The 23,549-nt window shown below is 38.0% G+C and overlaps 2 protein-coding genes across 3 annotated transcripts in view; both read right to left on the bottom strand.

Moving 5' to 3' along the window:
* Positions 1–2,382: 2,382 nt before the first annotated feature.
* On the bottom strand, positions 2,383–13,090 carry CAVIN4 (caveolae associated protein 4). Its single transcript, XM_077912703.1, has 3 exons — positions 12,951–13,090; positions 11,342–11,797; positions 2,383–5,746 (listed from the first exon to the last, which is right to left on the bottom strand). The coding sequence occupies exons 2-3, from the start codon at positions 11,747–11,749 to the stop codon at positions 5,069–5,071; spliced, it is 1,086 nt and encodes a 361-aa protein (XP_077768829.1). The 5' UTR covers positions 11,750–11,797; positions 12,951–13,090; the 3' UTR covers positions 2,383–5,068.
* TMEFF1 (transmembrane protein with EGF like and two follistatin like domains 1) overlaps positions 12,266–23,549 on the bottom strand; it is an 80,800-nt gene continuing 69,516 nt past the window's right edge. For both annotated transcript variants that reach the window (XM_077912702.1, XM_077912701.1), the window contains 3 exons: positions 23,331–23,454; positions 17,079–17,237; positions 12,266–13,389 (listed from right to left, as the gene is read on the bottom strand). In XM_077912702.1, coding sequence (XP_077768828.1) covers positions 13,305–13,389; positions 17,079–17,237; positions 23,331–23,454 — 368 coding nt within the window. In that variant the 3' untranslated portion in view covers positions 12,266–13,304. The remainder of the gene's footprint in view (positions 13,390–17,078; positions 17,238–23,330; positions 23,455–23,549) is intronic.

Genomic DNA, 23,549 nt, shown 5'->3' with positions numbered 1-23,549 from the left:
ACATTTGCAATACCATGAGTCAGATCTAACACAAGAGACACCAGGGAATTAGATTTGCAATCACAGTACCCACAATGAAATTGAGGCTCTTGCTACAACTGTGGCAGCTGATAGGAGTAGCTACATAAAACTGGGCAACTGGCCTTGGTCAGTGTACCAGATTATAGCAGGTTTTACAATAATGACAGCTGCTTTGACACTGTACTGTCAATCACAGCTCTAACTGGAATCTTTAGGTGCCAAACAACTGATATTAGAGAAAAAAGTAACAAAAAAATATCCATCTAAGAATGAGAAGTAGCTTTTCTTTGGACTATACAATGAGCAAGCAGAAATCTGGCCTTGAGCAAAGATATAGATGGGAGAAGCTCTCACAGTGGCCATAAACCTAAAGACAATGCTGCTTCTCAAGGACTCTGGAGTCCTAGTGGATAGACAACAGACGTGCTAGAGCCACTTCAAATCAGGCTTTTCTTCAAACATCGGTGAGAATCATAATGGCTAGATTAGGAAGACCTGTAGTGTGGGAACTTATGTGGAGTACAGGCATGGCTCCCCTTTGGTATTCAGGCTATCCCAAGAGACCAGGAACCAAGGCTATCATCAGAGCAGAGTAAAAAGCCATCAGGAGAATATGGTCTTAAAATCCCTGGACAGAATATATTTCCTATCTCAATGAATTGCATAGCTACTTGCCCAAGTTCCAGTTATCATTTTCTCCCCATCACAACCCACAGCCAAGTTTAACCCATTCATAGTTCTGTTCATGCTATAGGGCAGGTGCTATTCTCTCACCTAGGAAAATACAAGGGCCCCAGTAACTGGTCTCTCTCCTCTGGTATGATAATAAGAGCATCCTTTCATAAACATAAGTCGTGGTATTCCATGGCTTTAAATCCATCAATGGCTCTCTGTGGCCTTTGACATAAAACCCAAAACACCTTCACACAATCTCCATAGCTGAACCTTGCCTTGAATTCTGTTATTTAGCTGACTCATTAGTTTTCAAATGGAAACTGAAATATTCTCTAGATTTCCCTGGCAGCCCCTAGCCAACTTGTTAGATGCTCTTCATCTGTGGTCCCATCATCCATTGTTAAATCTGAGGCTCCTATCACAACGATACTGGGTTACCTAACTCCTCCCCTAAGTTTTTCCAGGGAAAGAACTCCTTTAGTGCAGGGCCATGTCCTTCATGATATTTAATGACTGCTAGCACATGGGAGGTTCTCCAAGTGCTGGTGACCCAGACGAATAAAATACAGTTCTTGCCCTTGAAAAACATAGTCTAGTCTAGAAAGCAGTTAAGTAAACTGGAATACAATGTAAGTGCTATGACAGATGTGTGATCTGAATTCTATACAAAGCATCTTCCATTCCTACAATTCTAACATCTTATACACAGCACTAGTCACATTGCTCAATTTTTGCTTGACTATCTCCCAGAACATGACAAGCCCAAGATAAGGGTTGGAAAAGTGGAGGGGAGGAGGAGACATAGACTGTGTTCTATTCATCTTTGAATCCTCAGTGCCTCACATAGAAGCTGGCATATGAAGGTGCTGTATATATTGAGTATGTGAAGTAATTAATCATACCCTTCCTGGGGAGTGGGAGGTGACCAAAGAAAGCTAAAATGAGGAAATTGACATTATCACTGAACTTGAAAGTCATCTCCCAGAATGAGAGGGAGACAAGTGGCATGAGCAAAGGTATCAAGAGGCAGAGCAGTTGGGGGAGGGGAGGGGCTGGACAAGCACAGCTGATTTTAGAAAGACGCCCAAAGTAAATTCAAAGCCTAAGTACATTCTATCATTCCACCCCCAACCTCTCAGGGATCCCTGGATTTTCTAAGAGACTCACCTTACCCTAGGTCCCCTATCTACTTATGAAATACACTAAAGAATTCTGACCGGGTAAGGACAGCTATAAATCCTCACGCATCACATAACTCAGAGGTAGTTGGTCACAAGAATAATACACAGAATTCAGCACTAAGGCTTCTTCATTTTTCATTCACTACAGACCAGGTACTAGCATGCCCAAAATTCAAATAGAATTGAGGAGGAGACCATAATCATCATTCCCCAAAGTCTTGATTCAAATATGCCAGAGCAATTTATTTTGGGAATGTAAACTGCAATTGTTTTTAGTAGGGTTCAATAAAAGAAGCTATAGAAAACATGTCTCAAAAGAAAAAAAGGCCCAGCAATTTGGGCCTGGAATGGAACTGTAATAGAATTTTACAGTTAACAATGATTCTGTGAAATATTTTATGTAACATAACCCATGCTCTTTAGCTGATGGAGTCACAATGAACTTCAGGCTTTGTTCTAAACCAAACCCTTAAAAGTGCACAAAAGGCAAAGAATGAAGTCAAAATGAAAATATTTGTATTTTTAATTTATGAAAACTTGTTGAAGGGAGATCACATACACACACCAATACACTCTCAGCAAGCTGGATTTTCACGCTCCTCTTATCACTATCTCACATTTAGCCTGTTTTTTAACAAACAAGCCAGAACCAGGCCACCATAAACTCTCAGAGGAAAAGCCCCTGGATCCAACATGCATAGAAAACAGAGCCGCACTACCAAGACTCCACGCTCTCAGTGTCTATGGTGTTACACGATTTTGCCTCATAAAAGCAAAAAAAAGATAAATCCTGGTCATGGTTTTATTGAATAAATTGCTTAGAATCTAACATATAATTTCAAAAACACAGGAGTAAAATGAGCAAAATATCTATTTTGTGTCATCTGAAACTTCTGAAATAAGGAACATTGACTAGAATATTCTTTGCATTAAATGGCAATGCATGATTTTATAGCCTATAATAAATAGACATTCTTTACATTAAGGAAACAGAAGGTGAAAAGAGAAACAATTATGAATGTGGAATTGAGAAATACTCTATATGGTGAAAAATGTCAAGACACAAAAGTGATTTGGAGGGGAAAATCCTGGAACTAAGAAAGCAGTATAACGCTTCAATGAATCTCTAGTTACATAAAATTGTGTTTCTGGGGTTGTACGAAGTCTTACCACGATGAAGAGCTGACCAGGTTATAATGTTTTCCACATCAAAACTCAAATGTATCTATATATTCCATAATGTTAAGCCTGGTGACATAATAAGGTCAGTAAGCAAACAAACTACAAAAATTCCTTGGTAGTAATATCTGCAGAAAAATATTTTAGCCCCAATGATATTTACTCTGTGTAGGGCTAGAAAAAAGAAAAAGCTTATAACTTCTCATATTCTTCTTAAATTCAAAACATATCTATAACAAGAAGGGTTACTATATCAAATTCATGCCATGTTATTTGCATTATTAGTAAAAATATTTATAAATAGGATACCAACATCAAACTTTACCTTTTTAAAATTCAAATTTATAATGGCTTTAAGGGAATACGTGACTAGGCATCCAAGCTCTTTCTAAACTATAACATTTTTTAAATTATTCTTTTCAAACAATGTTGTAAACACTTTAGTTTTCAATATAAAAAGATAATCGAGATGAACAATTCATGATTTTATGTATTCATGTAGAGTGAAGAAGGAAATGATACTGAATCAAACTCCCAAACCCAAATATCTGGGTAACCAAGTCAAATACTCTATAGCTTATTTGTATCTGTCTGTGTAAGTTGATTACAATTTTTAAATACGATATGAGCGCCCAAAATTGATCTGACAGCTGCTTGTCTACACTCTTCAAACTCAACAATTCCATCATTTCTTCCCCATTACAAAAAAATGGAGATTTAAACATACCAGAAGTGCAGAACCAGTATGACAATTTTTCATGTCAGCAATAATATCTACTTCCAGATTGGCTAGATATAAAGCTAATGGTTAAGTGCAATCTGGCTTCCTCCCAAACCAGCAATGATGAATTCCTATGATCACTGTTTTGGACAGGCAGGCCCTGAGGGGTTCACTCTGGAAAAAAGAAACATGAGGCCATTTCCAAACCCATTGCATCAGGAAAGATTTTAGAAAATCCTCTTGAAAGCACACAGTCATAGTTTTACACTTCATGCTGCCCAAAGATTGCTCTAGTCTACCATAGATCTAAATCAACAGAAAATTAGAAAAGGAGTTTCCAGAAAGCATTTTAAGACCCTACCCAAGGTTGGATTTTAGTCTTTGACAGAAAAAGATGTTACTCAAATATTTTTTATCCCTTAGTCTATGAAAAGGCTTCTGAAGACCAACTTGAGCTTCTGGTCCAACCTAGGTCCTCAATGCTTGGTGCTCAAGTCTTTTTTAGAAGGTGTAATTATTACAATTCTGTTCCTGAGGAACCAGTGGGGTTTGTTTTCTCTGAATGTGCTTGCTCCCTGTACCCCCAGAATGTATAACATTTCCTTTGATCTTCACAACAGTCTTCTGAGATGGGATAGACTAACACTCTCCATTTTACTGATGAGCGTATTAGCAGGTGTCTTGCCGAGGGGCTTGGTATAACAGAGCTATAATGCCAGATCAAATGCTCAAGTCCAGAACTTCATTTTTTTTTAAGCAAAAGCATCAAAAAGAAGTGTGACTACTAATTTACTGATGAATCTATTTGAACATATGGATGATATAATCCACATGGGTTATTCCCCTTTAAGCTTGGCCACAACATCCATCTAGACCAAAACTGAAAGTTCACTTGCAAATGATGGCTACAAATTGCCCTTCCTATGTTTTAGACACCAAACACCTAATTGGCCCTCACTAGGAAACTACTTTCCTGCTGGGTAAGAGAAAAGAACTTAAAAATCCACAGCTGCCATAAGAATGACATAAAAGAGAGTTGATAGAATCATACAAGCCCAGGGGAGAAAAAGGAAGTTATAAGGAAATGTAGAGAATACTTGTATTACCTTTAAAATTTTAAACATCAGAAATGAAACCAGCCGTGTCATCCATGTTTTCCTATAGACACATATACATGACTATTGTATAAAGTAAATGACTATACTACGCTATCAATGTAAATGTATCATTTAAACTAGAACCTGTGATTAAAGAGATTTATATTTATAATATGCTTAGTTCCTCTTTATGATTACTGCTTTAAATCTAGCAAAAGAGACTCATCATCCTCCACTTTCACCTGGGGTTTAAAAGTAACTTTTAAAGGCTCAGGGGTTGAAATCTCTCCCCCTTCTCTGGGAGGATACGCCGCCCTGGCCTCCTCATGGTCTGTTTCACTGAGCTCATCAGTGTAGATCTCACTGATGGGACCCAGAGACTCACTCCTGGCAATGATGTCCACACCCATCTCCCTGACCTCCTCCACGTCGCCCGCCACGGTTTGGTCCTTCGCTTTCCGAAGGCTACGCATCTTAAAAGCTTCCCTTGAGGGAGCTGCATTAGAAATGGATTTCTTAAACCTTTCACCTGACTGTTTCAGCCTCTCTCCTGACTGCCTTAACCTCTCTCCTGACTGCCTTAGCCTTTCTCTCCTCTCCGGGGTCACTATTCTAGTTCTAATTCTGTTCACTTTCTTGTCAAAATTTTGCCGTGTCTTCTGCATGTTTTCTTTGGAAAATGCCTTTTTGATATTGTCAATGCGCTCCTTGCCTGACTTTCTAAGCCTGGCAGATTTGCTTTCTTCCACATAATATTCTTCGTCTGAAGACAGATCTATTGGAGGGTCAAAGACATCGTCCTCGACCTCTTGATTCTCAGTTAGGCTTCTGTCCTTGACAATAGACAGGGATGTTGGACACCGAATCTCCTCCTGAAGGAGAGAAAGAGAAAAAGCACATTAGGTTATCAGTTCTTTTACCTTCTGGCCACACCTTTTCCATCTCCTCCACAGGCTATGCAGCCTCCGCCTGTGCCTCAACTGTTGGTTTTTCTCAGGGTTTCTCTCTCCTTATCTCTTGTTGCTTCGTCTCCCAAGCTCAACCAGAGCAACCTGACCCACTCCTCCCCTCAGATCCAATAGTAAGCAAACTCACAAACATTTTCACCTCTCCCCTTCTCCTAAGATGGTGACACAATTCTATATGACAGACAGACCTCACCTGGACGTAACAGGGACACCTCAAACTTAACACGTCCAGAGTCACCAGGGGGCCTCAGTCCGTTAAGCATCCAACTCTTGTTGTTGTTGTTTTTTAAATAAAGATGTTATTTATTTGAGAGAGAGAACAAGAGAACACAAGTGGGGGGAAGGGGAGGGACAGAGGGACAGGGAGAAGCAGGTTCCCACTGAGCAGGGAGACTGACACTGGAATTGATCCCAGGACCTTGCGATCATAACCTGAGTCAAAGCCAGATGCTTAACCAACTGAGTCACCTAGATGCCCCTCAGCACAGGTCTTGATCTCAGGGTTGTGAGTTCAAGCCCTGCATTGGGCTCCATGCAGGATGTGGAGCCTACTTTAAAATAAATAAATTCATTAATTAGATTAGATTAAATAAATACATTTTTTAAAAATTTAATATGTCTAAAAATTAAGGTCCACACAGCATCGTCTCTATCCTCTCCACAGCTGCTCCTTTTCCTGGGCCTCTCAGCACCAAACCCCCTCCAGGTGCCACCCAAATAGAAATCTCAGAATTTTCAACCCAAGTATTTCCTCTCCTTTCAACCCATATCCCATGGGTCACCAAGCACTGGTGATAACCCTGCTTAATAACTCCTGCCCGGGATCCCTGGGTGGCGCAGCGGTTTGGCGCCTGCCTTGGGCCCAGGGTGCGATCCTGGAGACCCGGGATCGAATCCCACATCGGGCTCCCGGTGCCTGGAGCCTGCTTCTCCTTCTGCCTGTGTCTCTGCCTCTCTCTCTCTCTGTGACTATCATAAATAAATAAATAAAAATTAAAAAAAAAATAACTCCTGCCCCCTCCTCCTTCCTCCTTGCCTCTACCAATGTCTTAGTTCAGGTCCCTGTCATCTCAAGCCTGAACTTTTTGAAATAATACATTTACCTCCAAAGCATCACCTAAATATTTCCTGGGAAATATTTCTAAAGTATAGCTCTGAACACATCCTTTCTCTACTGTAAAACTTTTGGGAACTTATCAACATCACAAGAAAGATAGTAAGATTAGAAGGCTCTTCAGTTTGAGCTAAACTTACTTTCCAGTCTAGCAACAGACTGTGTATTGTGTACACAGAGTATTGTGTACAATGTATTGTGTAATCGCTCTCTGCTCCTCAAACACAATGTTTTCATCCTTCATGCCTTTGTATATTTTTTTTACTACCTTTTTCTTTCATTACTTTTAATACCTTTCACTTCTTCTCAGTTCTGTCAACAAAATCTTTGAGAATCAATTTAAATGTCCCCAACGTCCCCCCAAGAAGCTAATTCTTTCTCCAATTTACACCAGAATGATAGGTACACACCTCTACATACAACACTTTTTGAACCTCTAGATAAAAAGGAAAAGATGTCAAAGAACAAAAAAGGAGAACTATCAGCCAGTGAGGCAAGAGGAAATCCAAGAAAGTAGCACCTCCAGGAGCCAAGGGAAAAGAAGCTTTAAGAAGAGAAGGAGGGACTAACAATGTCAGATGTGTAAAAGGATAAGGATGAGGACTGGATTTGGGAACCAATCTAGACAGACACTGGGGACCCCTGATAACCAGCCCAGAAACACAGCTGCTAGAGAAACCCATCTTACTATTTAGGGATTATTTCCAAAACTAAACAGGCAAAATTTAAGGATCATGAGATTTTAAGGGAATCCATGAGCTAAAATTTCTAAAAGAAACTATGCTCCTACTTAAGATCCAGATTAAATTTGCTCAATCAAAAATATTAATAAGTATGTAAGAAATAGGTTTACTCTAAAACCCATCAGCTTGACAGTCAAGAAGGTCCTTAGAACCTCATTTCTTTGGATACTTGCTTAAAATCAAATTCTTTGGCTACAGGATTGGAAAGTCTAGCAGTTAAAAAAAAAAGGGGGAAGAAAAGGCAGGTGGGCGTCTCATAGCTAGCTCTCTGATGAATCAGTGCGAAGCAGCAAAATTATTCCTCTCCTTTCCTGACACCTGCTGCAGGGAGTAGCTCAGCAACACCAAGTGAGTTAGTATGGCCTGAGAAGGTATAATTAGAATAGGAAGGAGCCAAAGAATAATTACTGCTTAGTAGGGGGGAAAACCTCACAATCTTAGTGTGAAGAAATCAGATATAGCTTAACTCAGAAATCACATACCCTTCTCTTCAATTGCATGAATTAAACAAAATCAGGCTTAAAAACAAAACACAGGTAGAATCAGAGAAATTACTTGTTACATGGAAATATTTGTCGCAATTCCTATTAAGTCAGAGATACCATGAGTTAATGATGAATACACTATAATAATAATAATTGAAGATTGAGGCACATCGGTGGTTAAGCCTCTGCCTTCAACTCAGGTCATGATCTCAGGGTCCTGGTATCAAGCCCTGAGTCGAGCTCCCTGTTGAGTGGGGAGTCTGCTTCTCCCTCTCCCTCTGCCTCTCCCCTCTGCTCGTGCTATCAAATGAATAAAAAAAAAATTTTTTTTTTAAATAATGATCAGGGCAGCCTGGTAGCTCAACGGTTTAATGCTGCCTTCAGCCCAAGGCGTGATCCTGGAGACCAGGGATCAAGTCCCACGTCGGGCTCTCCGCATGGAGCCTGCTTCTCCCTCTACCTGTGTCTCTACCCCTCTCTCTGTGTGTCTCTCATGAATAAATAAATAAATCTTTAAAAAATAAATAAATAAATAAATAAATAAATAAATAAATAATGATCACTGAAGATTATGGGATTGAGTTATAGTTGATTTCCAAATAATTGTTATATATCTTTTTATGTAAAAGTCCAGGTAAAATCATTTTTGTAACAAAACAAGTACTATCGTCAGAGTAATCAGAGTGGCTTTGATTGAGTATTAAAGAGACATAGCTAAGGGACTTTTGAATATATAGAAGTCCAGGACTTATCATTAGGGAATGGCCAAATATCTCATTTGGTAACTACAAGCATGTGGTTTGTAAGCAAAATTGTTAGAAGAGACAGTATGACTGCTGGCTTGCAATGAGAAGGTTATCGAGGTGAAAAAGTATGTTCAAAGAGAAATCACAATTGTATAAAAAAGAGCAGATAATTTTTTTAATGCCAATATCCAGGATTAGGTGAAAGCTAAGCCATATACAACTATGGGAGATAAAGATGTAGCCAGGGAAAACTTTTTGAGAAAAAACCCAAATGGAAATGAAAATACACTATAGCTGAATTATCCCAGCTTCCAGTTAATTTCAGTAGGACAAGTGATCTCAGTATAACCACTTATATACATTAACTATGAGAATGAAGTATAAGAACTAATTTTAACTAAGTATAACCATGTACATACTGTATAGTGTTCTAACAGCTAATGAATCATCAAATCCATTGTTTTTACCTTCATCTTTTCTCTACAAGCTCTACCGTTATAAAAAATAGCAGCTGCTTACTGACAAACTACTGCTTCCTCCGAACAACCTAATTTCATAAAACTTCACAGCATTGTATCTTACAAGGAATGAGATCTGACTTAAATTAGCACCTCTAAGTAGCTTTTTCACAATCTTCAACTTTTTCAACTATAGGAAATCAAAGAGAAAAAATAACAAGCTTCAGGGAATAAAAAGGTGAATATAGAAAATAATCTTAACTGTAAAAAAAAAATTTATGTCAATAGACAAGAGTCAATTAGAACATTTCAGAAACTTCTTTCTTCTAGCCTTTGTAAATTTTGATTGGTAACTGGTTCATAGGAGAAATGTCAGATACCAAGAATGTTTCCTGGCATGCCCCGTGCAAGTGAAGGGTACGACATAACCCATTCCAGCTAATGCCCTTGGAAAGGGAACTGAAGAATGGATCCTACATTCTCTAATACCAAATCTAGATCCCCATTACATACACTAATACTGGGACTGGCCTCTTTTTCTTAAGTAAAACAAGGTTCTTAAAAACAGATCCAAAATACTACTCTGCCATCCCAGGGTAACTTCATCAGTCAACAGACCACTGTGGAAAACTGTCTAACGTGTGAAGAATGCTGTGGGGAGCTGTGGCCCATATCTCTAGTGCCTTACAAATATCTGCCTACGTAATCCAACTGCATTCCTATTTCATTTTGTTTTTACTCTTCGAGGTTTTTTTCCTATGCACAGGGTATCCATCCATTTTTAAAATACACTGTGATAACACTGAATATATATGTATGTACAAAAGTGAATATCCCTGCACACATTCCTGATTTCATGCTTAGAAAAATCCTTTGACATGAAATGTTGGGGCCAGAAGGTTTGTAAAGGTTCTTAATAACATACTACCAAAACTTCCCTCCAGAAATGTTATACCAGTTAATACTGCCACCAGCATATGAAAGTACCTGGCTTTTTTTACCCTTAAACTCTGAGTATATGTTTTAATAATTGAAAATACTCAAATGGGCACAAGTGGAATTCTGATCATTTATTTTGTCTTTTGTAAATGGTCTGATAACGACTTTCCCATTTTTCTACCACAGGAAGAGTGTTCAACTTTTTCCTTTTGATATGTAAGTTTTAAAATATAGATATTATGCATTTTGCCATGGATGTGTTCCTATTTAAAAAAATATGAATGCCAAATGCAGAGAAACATAGGAACTTAGCACAAGACGCAATGTCACACTAAAACTACTATATTAAATAAGCTGAGTCAAAAGACTTTGTAATCAAATATAAGCAATTACTTATATGACTCCAACATCTGTAAAACTGTAACAACTATAAAAACTGCCTGATTATTTAAGAAATAGTTTTTCTTACTATGACTGTAACTTACCTATAAAATCACATGTAAAAATGCCAAAAATAATATTCTGAAAAGTTTACATTTTACTGTTTAAGGATTTCCAGGCTCTCTCCATAATAAAGGGGAAAACCACACTGTGGGACTCCTGGTCCTCAGTTTCTTTTTTTATACAACAAAGAGGTGTTTTAAACTAGAAGCTTCTTATATATCTTCTGGAACTAACATTCTCAGTCTTTGAAAGGGCATCATGCTAATATGGCTAATATGCTGGAAGAGCCTTACCAATATTAAGTTTCAAAGTCAAGAAATAGCCTAAGTTATGATCCACAGTTCATATTACACAAAATGGTTGGGAAACTCAAAATACTGATAGGATATAGTACATGAGAGAACATAGAAATGGCTTTATCCTGGGATTCTCGCTAATACAGAACTCTACTCCATGAATATATACAATAGTTATGATGTGATGCCAGAAACTTCTGATACAAATGGTTGGCAATTCAAGGATATTAAGATTCTACAGGAATCAAGCCAAATGCAAAAGTAGCAAGCTTACCTGGAAGATCACCACCCGGAATTTGTTTTTTTTCATTATTTCCTCTTGCTTGGATTCAACATTTTTCACATGAACCTGTTGCCTCTCCACCCGGGCCTTCACATCTTTAATGTGAGCACTGACTTTTCGAGTTTTCTCAAACAACTTGTTAATGACATAGCCTGTATTGCTGTGTGACTGGGAAAGCTTCAACAGGTCAATCTGGACAGATTTTATGGCATTTTCCATTTCCCTATGTCTTTCCTCTAGTCTCTTCTGGCTTGCCTGCACACTGTCCACAATGGTGGCTACTTTGTCCAGCACCGTCACAATGGTAAGAGCAGCGTCTTGGTCTTCGTCTTCTGTAATGCTTGACAGGCGATTCTGGTGGATTTTATCAGCATTGGAAGCAGACTCATTATGTTCCATTTTAGTTATTTCTCAGTGAAAGATGTCCCACCACAATCAATTCTGGCACTAAGAGTAAAAAGTTAGCTTGATAACAGGCAACAGGGTTGTTTAAAGGGTTGGAAACCCCACCCCTGGAGACTGGTCAAGTATTTATAACTACAAATACCCACACATGACTGTTCTGCAATATGAACCCTTGCAGAGCACTGGGTACTGTTCCAGACATGCTTGGTGACTGACTAATGGACTCAAATAAGACTGTGTGGAGAGAAGAGGAAAGCTTAAAAAAAAAAAAAAAAAAAAAAAAAAGTTCCCCAAAGCCACCATGTTACTAATAATAAGCCAAGGAGCCAAATGACCAAAAAAACAAATGCTGAATGTTGAGGGAAGCTTCTGCCTTTAGATAATTTCAAGCAGTATTTGTAAAAGCAAAGGGGAATTCTGAACTGAAATCTTTCTCTACTTCACATATTAAATGTACTGATTCATCAATATCAAAGAATGTGGTAAATAAATACACCAAAACAGAGGCCATATAGTGAAAACATTATATTATAACATGCTTTTCCAAACAAAATATTAAAATTAATATTTATTTTTGAACATATTCTTAAATTCTACATGCATACTTCCAAATATCTAAACTACATGTTAAACAGCTGAATACATTCTACTCACATTTCAGATCTTTAAACACCAACAATCTATTAATACAGCTATTACTACAGGACAAATTTGGATAGAGGTCTTAGATAATTTTTAAGCTCACCTTAAGAGCACCAATCATTAACAATCATTTTTGTATTTTATTCACGAACACTGATACAATTTGTTTATGTTAAAACAAATATTTCTTAAAAATGAATGTGTATTAAAGTAGTTTAACTGATCGAGTAGGCTTTATTCCAATCTGTTTGTTAAACAGACAATTCTCACAATATCTAAATCTACTTTCCAATGATCTGTTCCAACTTTGCTACCAGATACTTTTCCAAATTATCAGAATTATTTTTTCAAAGAGAGGAATAATCAAATTCCAATCCATACAGCTTATAAATATTTTACATCTAACACACACAGCTTTACAGGTCATGCGATAGGCAGTGTCTAAAAAATCAGTTACTAAATCTCAAAAACATTTAAATGTCTATTTAAACACAGTGTCTTCTAGATTTTTTATCTTTTTTTTGTAAGAAAAGTAATCTGTAAACATCTTTACCTTTAGTTCATGCTTGGTCATTTGTTGTGGTCATTGTGGAAGAAGTGGGTATGACTTTATAACCATTTGTGAAGTGGTCCTTCTTTGCAAAAATATTACATTCCATGGGTAAAGAACAAGTCTTAGAATTACCATGTGGTATAAATTTGTGAAATCAATTTCTGTATTTAAAAACATAAAACAAAGACTACTAAACAGTCCAAAACTGTTGTAGCTGAATATTCTAAATACGAGCCAACAGTACTACACTAAAAATGTCCAAAAATAAGGCCTCTGAAATAAATATTTCCATTCTTTAAAAAAAGACATAATAAATGTACATCACATGGTTAGTGTACATATAAAAGTCATCAGTTAAACCATTCTGGATGACGTATCTGAAGTAAAATGACCTAGGTTTTGCTTCTGTCGCCGTCCTCTGTTGTTTTTAGGGCATTTTCTGTTGAAAATAAAAGAAAAAGAAAAAAGAAAAACGTCGTTTTGTTTAAGATATTTCAAACGTTTCCAAAGTCATACAGATTTCACACACAAAGCCATATTGGGAAACAGGATGCTGTTTGATGCAAGACAAGCTGAGGACCAACATGTCAGACTGCTCTCTTCCCTACAGAGCTGGGAGGTGAGAGGGCTAGGTACAGCAGGTGTGAGCAAAAGCAAAGTTCACTACCGGGTCTCTATTGCTGCCTATGCCTCCCTGAGAGGAATCCTTGTCCTTCCTCTGGCCTGGCAGCTCCCTAGCCACAGTGACTAATAACACATAAACCTTGGACAGTTGAAAGGATTCTGGCCTATATATGTCTCCTGAGCATGATGACACCCGCAAAGTGACAAGAACAGCTTGGATGAAGGAGTAATTAGGAACAGGTGTGCATGCACAAGAACAAACACACAAGAAATGCTTAGTGATTTTAGACACTGACTCAAAAGAAGTCATCCTGCTTGACCACAGAACCCAATAAAGAACTGTCATGCTGGGGGTAAGGGACAGTCCTTGGTTCTACTGTACTTGTTCTCCATGGTAGTATAAATCTCACTTGCTGTAACTGCTCTTATGCCTGTCCATCAGAATCCAAACTTATGAGATCTTATTATGCACCAAGGGCTGAGGTATGTAATGTGGTGCAAAGGCACTGAGATGAATTCTGGTCATTTTGAGCTTAAGCTCTGCTAAAAACTAGCTGTGCAACATCCATTTCCTGTATGCGAAATATTAAAAGTTGGACCAACCTCTAAAATCTCTGCCAGCGAGGAATTTATAATTTAATCTAAAGAAAGTCTTGTGGCATGGAGTACTCCTAAGTTCCATGTTTTTAATTCAGTTTCAAAGAGCACTGCTTTGCCTTGACCTGAAAGCCTTGACGGTAACACTTTCATTTCACATACTGTATTTCATAAATTTTATCTCACTAATCCTCCTAAAAACACTTTGAGGTAGACAATGATGAAATCATCTCCATTTCACAGTTGAGAGGCCAAGCAAACCTCTTTAACTGTCACCAATTCACCATGACATTGGAAAAGTTCTAACTTCCTGGGGCCATGGTTTTGTCATCTATGAAATAAAGGGGTTTGACTAGGATAATGTTTGAGGTCCCTGCTCTTCTGTCATTCTAAGTGTCTAAAAATATGAAAAAGAAGATTCCAAGCATAAAAGAACAAAGTTTTACTCTTGCAGTCTTGATAAGTGAGTCAGTGGGAACATCCTTTGAAAGGGAGATTCCTCGCATGTAACAGCCACCAGCCAGTTTATGGGATAAAACAGCTGTCCCATAATGGACTGTGTGGGAAAGACACTCCTTAAAAATTCAGTGAAGCTAAGTCCAAGTACATAATTATAATATTCTGAAGTCAAGAAGCAAAACATTTGAGGGGAAAAAAACAACACAATAAAAAGACAGGCCTCAAGGAGAGATGTATGATAAAATTCAAGGAGATGACCCCCTTCAGTCACAGAGCCAGTGGGCAGTGAAGACAATATAACATGTTTACAAAAACATTCTGACGTTGGAAGTGTCTGTGAAGGCAGTAAATGAATCTGGGATATCAGCTAGAAGGCATGAACTTGAAAAAATACCTGTCAGTAATTTTAACTTAGTAGAATTAGAATGTAGAAAATTATAGCACACTGAGAACAGAGGCAAAGAGCAGGATAAAAGGCTGGATTAGGATTTGTAAAACGGGGGATCCCTGGGTGGCGCAGTGGTTTGGCGCCTGCCTTTGGCCCAGGGCGCGATCCTGGAGACCCGGGATCGAATCCCACGTCGGGCTCCCAGTGCATGGAGCCTGCTTCTCCCTCTGCCTGTGTCTCTGCCTCTCTCTCTCTCTCTCTGTGACTATCATAAATAAATAAAAAATTAAAAAAAAAAAAAAAAGGATTTGTAAAACGGCTTAACTACCTCCATGATCTAGAGTAAGGTACTTCCCCCATCCAGACCCTCAAATTTCCTTACTTCTCTAGAATGGAAGGGGTTGACTCAAAGTTGCTTCCTGCTGATTCGAACATCCTTTGATCTTCTTAAAGATGGCACTTTCACTGAGCCTCAAAAACTTCCCTCATCTTTACCTTATTTCTATCTCTCACCCTCCATATAATTTATTACTCAACTCCTGCTTTACTAGAATAATTAATATCCTATATGGTTCCCCTGACATCATGTTTTCTCTCCTCCAGTAAAATTTTGCAGATGACACTCAGATCAATGGTCTGAAAAAAAAGGATTCATTTCAAGTTATCTCCTCAACTCTATCCAAAAGCCCTGTCACTAACAAAATCAAGTTTGAACCTTGCTCCCATGCAATGGTCATACTTGGCAAATACACTTCCTCATATGACTCAACATGGACCATCCTCTTGATGGTTCCGTGGAAAGAGGAATGGTTTGGAAATGAGGCAGCACTTAATCCAAATCCAGGCACTTCCACTTACTAGGCACAGTAATGACCACAGGCAAATTACCTAACCTCTAAGCCTATATTAAATGGCCACAGGCAGCCCAGCTGTTACATGGGTTGCTTCTATTTTCCCTTTCTACTGTTATTTTTCACATCACTATCATCCCTATTTTAATCTATTGCCCAATTTTATTCTCAGTAGTCTTGCCTAAGGGCAGATCATCTGTTCTGTGGAATAAAGGCCACTGACTTTAGCACCTAAATTTTATGAAAAATACCCGTTACTCAGAGAACGTTTTTTTAATCATTTCTAGATTTATCATTTCAGCTCCAGATGGCTTAGAGTATTGAAGGTCTGGCTTCTATCCAGATCTTAGATAGAAGAGCCATAAATCCATGATGGCCTGCCAATATCTGTGTTTGATATGCTCCAATTCTCTGCCCAGAATAATGCAGAAAAGTACAGAGATGATGTTTATGGAACTTCTGAACCAAATCTTAAAGGAGATAGGAAGAGCCAAGCAAGATGAAAAGACATGACACTGGGAAGCAGAACAATATGAATTGGATTTAGTCTGACTTTTCTTGGGTCCTGTTCATCTCTGACTTACACGTTTCCACTCAGTTTGGAAAATACCCATTTTACGCCCATTGTAATCCAAGTATGTCTTTTAATTTGGAGTTTAGTTACAATAAACACCAATGGTTTTAGTTATGATGGAAAATTTTAAAGGTTCCTTACGATTGTATTCCAGAAAATGAAGTAATGTTAAGACAACGATAGAATAAGAAAAGTAGTTTTCTTTTATCTCTGATTTCTTCCTTTCTTATTATATTTACTGTGGATAAAGTATATTCTTAGGGCATAAACACCTTCCAGTTCTTCAGAGGTTTAAAAATTTTGGGCATGGTCCTTCTGCTACTACCATCATCATCCCTCAATGCAGTTCTAAGATCCCTAATTTCCTGCATGCTACTGAATATTCTCATGCTCCTTCTGCCTGCAGCCTAGCTATCCATGTAACCCTGAGAATGAGTTTGTGCCCATATTCTAAGGAAGCAAGATAAGGAGAGGCCAGACCTACACAGAAACCTTAGGGAACTAATTTTAGGATTTTTTTCCTAATAGACTGGAGAACTTAAAGCATCTATCATTTTCAGTGTGCTTCAAGGTTCTTTAATTTAATAGCTACCCATCTCTAACTGAAGGTTGGTATTTCTTAGGTCATTACTTACCTTGTTATGCACATGACAATCGCTACTATAATGGCAATCTGTACAGCTCCAATAATTGCTGCAATAAGAACATGAGTGAGCTTTTGCCTACTTGGCACAACATAGAGAATACTAAAGTCCGTCTTTTCACAGTGCTGTCCAGTGTAACCAGATTCACATCTGAAAGGGGGAGGGGGAGAGAAAGATTCCTATGAGAATTAGAAATTTCAATAATCCCAGGTTTTAAAACCAAAAACATACAAAAGAATGATACATTTATACTTAAATACAATTGCCATTTGTGTATTTTCTTAAACTCTATTTAGTACATCTGTTTCACACAGTGCTTCTTTTACCTATCATTATAAGACATTAATTTTAAAGTCACTAAATGATCATTATTACCTTCATTTAAAAAACAGGTACAGAATAGTACATTCAGTGGCCATAATATAGCTAATATCTATTCCTCACTCTAAGACATGCCAATTATTTTCTATTTTTTACAATTATGAATTAGGTGTGGTAAACTTTTGGTAAGTGTGCACATTTCTATATTTAGCGTTATTCCTTAGGCTAGATACTTGGAAATGGGATGACTGAATAAATAGGTATAAACATTTACAGTTCTCTGAACATAGCACCAAATTATATTCAACACACTTTTAGTATACATAAATATAATCATTTAAGACGCAGGGGGGAAATAAAGTTTTTAATGACAGAAACAGCCAAGCAGCCAAATAGGTGCTAATCTTAGAAATTATCTGAATTCCAAGTAAATAAAAAGGCAACAACATCAGCTGATAATAATAATTTGACAGGGGGAAACATTTAAGATATTTAACAGAAATTTCACATGTTTTAGCTGACAAAAGTGTAATGTATAAATTAGCCACCCTTCAGTTAGAACTGATTAATAAAACCTGAAGTGTAAGGATAGCATAGTTATTAACATCCCACACTTCATTTCAAAAAAAGATTTTTTAATAGAGCACATGCAAAGAAACCCAGGAATAAAAAAAAAAAGAAAGAAAGAAAGAAACCCAGGAGTAGGGAACTAGGTAGCTAAGGGGGACATGAATACACTAATCCCATCCCTGAGGTTCCTACACATTTGCCAGAAAGTTTCGCATTGGGCTTTTAAGTTTACTAGCAGACCAAAAAAAAAAGGACAAAAAAAGTAGTAAGGTTGATTTATAGATCACAGAATGGAATTGAGAGCCCAGAAATACACCCATACATCTATGGTCAACTGATTTTTATAAGGTGCTAAGACCCTCAATGAAAAAAATAATCTCTTCAACAAAAGCTGTTGGGACAACGGGACATTCACATGCAAAAGAATGAAGTTGGACCTCTTCCTCACAACATACACAAAAAAATTCAAAATGGCTTACAGATCTAAATATAAGAGCTTTTTAAAACTATAAAACTCTGAGAAAAAAAAAAGAAGTAAAACCTCATGATCTGGAGTAGGCAATGGTTTCTTAGATATGATACCAAAAGCACAAGAAACAATAAAAAGTTAAACAGGATTAAATCAAAATTAAAATCTTTTATGTTTAAGAACACTATCAAGAAAATGAAGAGATAACCAAAAGAACAGGAGAACGTTCTTGCAAATTATTTATCTGATAAGAGCTTTGTATCTAGAATATATTTAAAAACTATTGCAGGGCAGCCCGAGTGGCTCACTGGTTTGGCGCTGCGTTCAGCCCAGGGCCTGATCCTGGGGACCTGGGATCGAGTCCCACGTCAGGCTTCCTGCATGGAGCCTGCTTCTCCCTCTGCCAATGTCTCTGCCTTTCTTTCTCTCTGTCTCTCTCATGAATAAATAAATAAAATCTTTAGAAAAAAAATAAAATTAAAAAAATTAAAAACTATTGCAAACTCATTAACAAAAAGAAAAAAATTACAAAATGGGCAAAAGATTCTGAACAGACATTTTTCCAACCAAGATCTATAAATGGCAAATAAACACATGAAAAGAAAGCAACATATCATTATTCATTGTGGAAATGCATATCAAAACCACAATTAGATACCACTCCATACCCAGTAGAATGGCCAGAATCAAAAAGTCAGATAATATCGGTTGGCAAAGATACTGTAGGGAATGAAAAATGGCCAAGCCACTTTGGAGAACAGTCTAGCAGTCCTCAAGAGTTAAACACAGAGTTACCATTTGGCCCAGCAATTCCATTCCTGGACACTTACCCAGCTGAAAGTAACACAATTCCATGGAAAAACTTGCAAACAATTATTCAGGGCTATCACTCATTAATAGCCAAAAAAGTGGAAACAATCCAAACACTCATCAATTGGTAAGCAGATTACAAAATGTGGTATTAGAAGGAACAAAATACTGACACATGCTACAATGTGGATAAACCTTGAAAACATTATGTGAAAAAAGCCAGACACAGAAGACCATGTTATACAAGTCCACTTAAATGAAATGTCCAGAACAGGCAGATGTACAGTGACAAAATAGATTAGTGATTGTCTAAGACGAAGGGTGATAGGGAGATTTGGGAGTAATAGCTAAAGGGCACAGAGTTTCTTCTGGGGGTGATGAAATGTTCTAAAATTGATTGTGGTGACTGCAAAACTGAAAAAAAATACTAAAAACTAAAAAACCACTGTTTTTTTTTTTTAAGATTTTATTTATTCATAAGAGAGAGAGGCAGAGACATAAGCAGAGGAAGAAGAAGGCTCCCTATGGGGAACCTGATATGGGACTCGATCGATCCCAGGACCCCAGGATCATGACCTGAGCCAAAGGAAACACTCAACCACTGAGCCACCCAGGCGCCTAAAACCACTGGTTTAAAAAAAAAAAAAAAAAAAAAAAAAGAGGGGCGCCTGGGTGGCTCAGTCGGGTTAGGCATCTAACTGTCTTTAGCTCACATCATGATCCTGAAGTCCTAGGATCAAGCCCCAAGTGGGGCTCCCTGCACAAAGGGGAATCTGTTTTTTCCTCTCTGCCCCCTTCCACTGACATATGCAAATGTTCTCTCTTTCATATAAATAAATAAAATCCTAAAAATAAATAACAAATGAAAAAAAGTGGTAAACTTATTAACATAAAATACAATCCCCACAAAATAAAATCAAACCAGTTGTTCAAAAAATCACAGTGACTACTATTATTAGATTCAAAGGAGATTTTATCTCATTGGTCCTGATTTAAAGAGAGTACTTTCTTATACATAGAACATCATCCTCAATAATATAATAAATTCAACAATATAATAAAGTCTTATAGGATTTTTAAAATAATGTCTTTTGTGGTAGGCTAATGGTGAAAAGCCAAAGCTCAATAAAATAAAAACAGTTCTAAAGGGAGCTATAACACTGTCCTAGATACGCAGCTGACAGTTTAGCTTAATCCAAAGATTAAAATCAGAATATCAAGAAGAATGCATAGGCCATATATCATTCAGGCAATCCTCTTTGGATATTATTTTCTGCAACTGATTTTTGGATTATGCTCTCCAAATATCTGAAGTAATAACTTCTAGGTTATTACTACTTCTTCTGTTATTGATTAAAGGCAGATCCAGGCATTTGGTCCTCTACATCCACAGGTCCTCCATAATAATCTCATTCACTACTACGGCCTTACGTGCTGAGTCATCCACCCATCCATTTACTGAGCATCTGACATGTGCCAAGTACTGTAGTGGGTACCTGGATACATTAGTAAGCAAAACAAATGAAAAACCCTGATCTGGTTAATCTCTAATTGGGGGAGGGAGGGTCAATAAACATGATAAGTAATGGTTATCTTAGAAGCTGATATGTACTACACAGAGAGAGAGAAGAGAGATAGTTAAGGAAATTATGAGTGCCAGTTACAGGCTAGGAAGGGAAGGATGCAATTTTAACAAATGGTCAGGATATTCTTCCTTATGAAGGTGACATGTGAGTGAAGATATGAAGGAGGTGAGGGAATCTGCTATGTCGACAACAGGAAGAAGAACATATCAGATAAAAAAAGAGTCAGTGCAAAGACCCTGAGGAGGAAGCATGAACACAGGCATGTCCAAGAACAGAAAGTGTGGTGGGCATGGAGTGGGCTAGAGGAAGGGAAGCAGGGGACCAAGACAGAGGTGAAGGAGCCAAATTGTGTAAGGCTTCTGCACTCAGTGAGATAGAGGAGCCACTGAGAAGGTTTAGCAGAGAAATGACCTAAAATGACTTTCATTTGCAAAGTCTCCATCCAGCTGCTGTGTTGAATATGAACTGTAGAATACAACTGGAGAGGCTGTTGCAATAATGCCAGAGAGAAAAAAATGGTGGCCTGGACTAGGAATAGCAGGGGCTATCATAAGAAGAACTCAAATTCTGGATATATTGTGAAAATATAGACAATAAGATTTCTCAACTGACTGGGTATGGAGTATGAGAGAGAAAAGTCAAAGATCTATCAGAAGTGCTTTATCTGGGGCAGCCTGGGTGGCTCAGCAGCTTAGCACTGTCTTCAGCCCGGGGCCTGATCCTGGTGACCTGGGATCAAGCCCCACGTCGGGTTGCCTGTATGGAGCCTGCTTCTCCCTCTGCCCAGGTCTCTGCCTTTCTATCTGTGTGTCTCTCATGAATAAATAAATAAAATCTTAAAAAAAAAAAAGCGCTTTATCTGAACAAAGGAAAAAGTGGAGTTGGCATCAAGTGACATGAAGAAGGTTGCAGATAAAACAGATTTAGGGGAGAAAAGGCAGAGCAGGAGATCAGCTTAGGTCCTATTGAAGTTGAGTCAAAACATCCACACAAAAACAAAAAGGAGGGAGAGTTCTATGAATCTATGAGTCTCAAGTTGAGGACACAGGCCTGGGATTTATGCAAAGTAGAACCATCAGCATATGTCATGGAAAGCCTCAACGCTTGGATAGCATCACTAAGGAAGAGGACCAAGGCTAGACCTTGGGGCACTCCAACACTCTGAGGTCAGGCAGCAAAGGGGAAGCAGCCAAGAAGATGCAAAGGAATGGCCAGTGAGGTAGCAGAAAACGGAGAGAGACTGCAATCCCTAGAGCCAAGTGAAGAATGCACATCACAACACACAAGAGAGCAACCAACCTTATCAAATGCTACTGGTTGTTGAAAAGCTTATTCGGATGGATTCAAGAAAGATGGGAAGTCAGGAGCTGGAAACAGAGCACAGACAACTCTTTTGAGTTCTACAAAGAAAAGAAATGGGATGGTGGCTTATAGGAGAGTGAGGGATTTTTTTTCCAAGATAGAAGAAATGAAAATATTAATATATTTAAATTATGTATATAGGTATGTATTTATATAAGAATATATGAAACACAGAAAAGGGGGGAGTATTTCTGGTAGGTGAGAGTAAAAAGTCTGTGGGAGTTTTCTTCATATTGCTTCAGTGTTCTCTGTGAACTCAGATATAAGATGGGGGGGGTACTGACAATGTAAAGAGAAGAGGGGCAGTCAAAAGCTGGCATCTAGGACAGAAGGAGAATGAATGGACTGCAGTGCAGAATGCTAACTAGGCAGCTTGTAGGCCACACTTTGAGTATAAACATCACTGATGTTTTGACTAAAAAAGGAAAAAACAGATTCTCGCCAAACTGCAGGAGGCAGGAGTGAGCAAAACAACAATCTCCCCTTGTCTGTGGAAACATTACCTGGCTAATGAGACCAACCTGGTAGGGGATGAGCTCCCAACAGCAGCCAAGAAGTACTACCAGCCAACAGACACCGAACAGCAAAGAGCATTATGATCATTAGGCTGAGAGTTAGGAAATATGAGATCTAGATTTGCTGGGGCTAACCTTGAACAAGTCACATAACCTCTCTGGCATCAGACAGTAGAAGATTTATACTCTTCCCAATTCCACTTCTCTCCTCACACCTGGTTCCACATCCCCATCCCCTTATTTTTAGAAATCTATTTTCGTATATGTTTTATTTGAGTTACATGTGCTCTATTCTGAACACATTCTTTAGTCCCTAAATCACCTTGTGACAGATTGCCTAAAAACCAAAATAGTGCTGGAATATGGCCTATTTTTATATGAAAAATGTATTAAAAATGTTAAGCCTATTATCTTAAAACCCTAATATGACATCTGGTTTTGATTTTGCATATACTTGCCACCTTTTTCCAAATGATGCTAATTTATTTTTTGACTCAATTGCAAATAAATATTATGTTTTGGTAATATTTAATCCAGATTTCATGGTTTTCTACAGGGCAGTGACTGAAGGGAAAAATTCCTCACCTCTGACCTTGAGGTGTTGACCTACCTACAAGAAGCCTTCTGAGTCGAATAGACGAATTCACATTTCCCATGGATGCAGTAACCATTGAGGTTTTCAGGGCAAGGCATGTGGTTTCCAATATAAACATCTTCTCTTTGATCACTAGCATCTTAAAAGAACATAAACTGGGTCAATAAAGAGTGAAAAGCAAACTGAAAAATAGGGACTTCTCAGAAGTTCTGACAACAAATAAATGTGCAGGGT

This window comes from Canis aureus, chromosome 10, assembly GCF_053574225.1.
Source record: "Canis aureus isolate CA01 chromosome 10, VMU_Caureus_v.1.0, whole genome shotgun sequence".
Classification (NCBI taxonomy): Eukaryota; Metazoa; Chordata; class Mammalia; order Carnivora; family Canidae; genus Canis; species Canis aureus.
The sequence above is the reverse complement of the archived record's forward strand: the minus strand, read 5'-3'. Positions and strand labels throughout refer to the sequence as shown.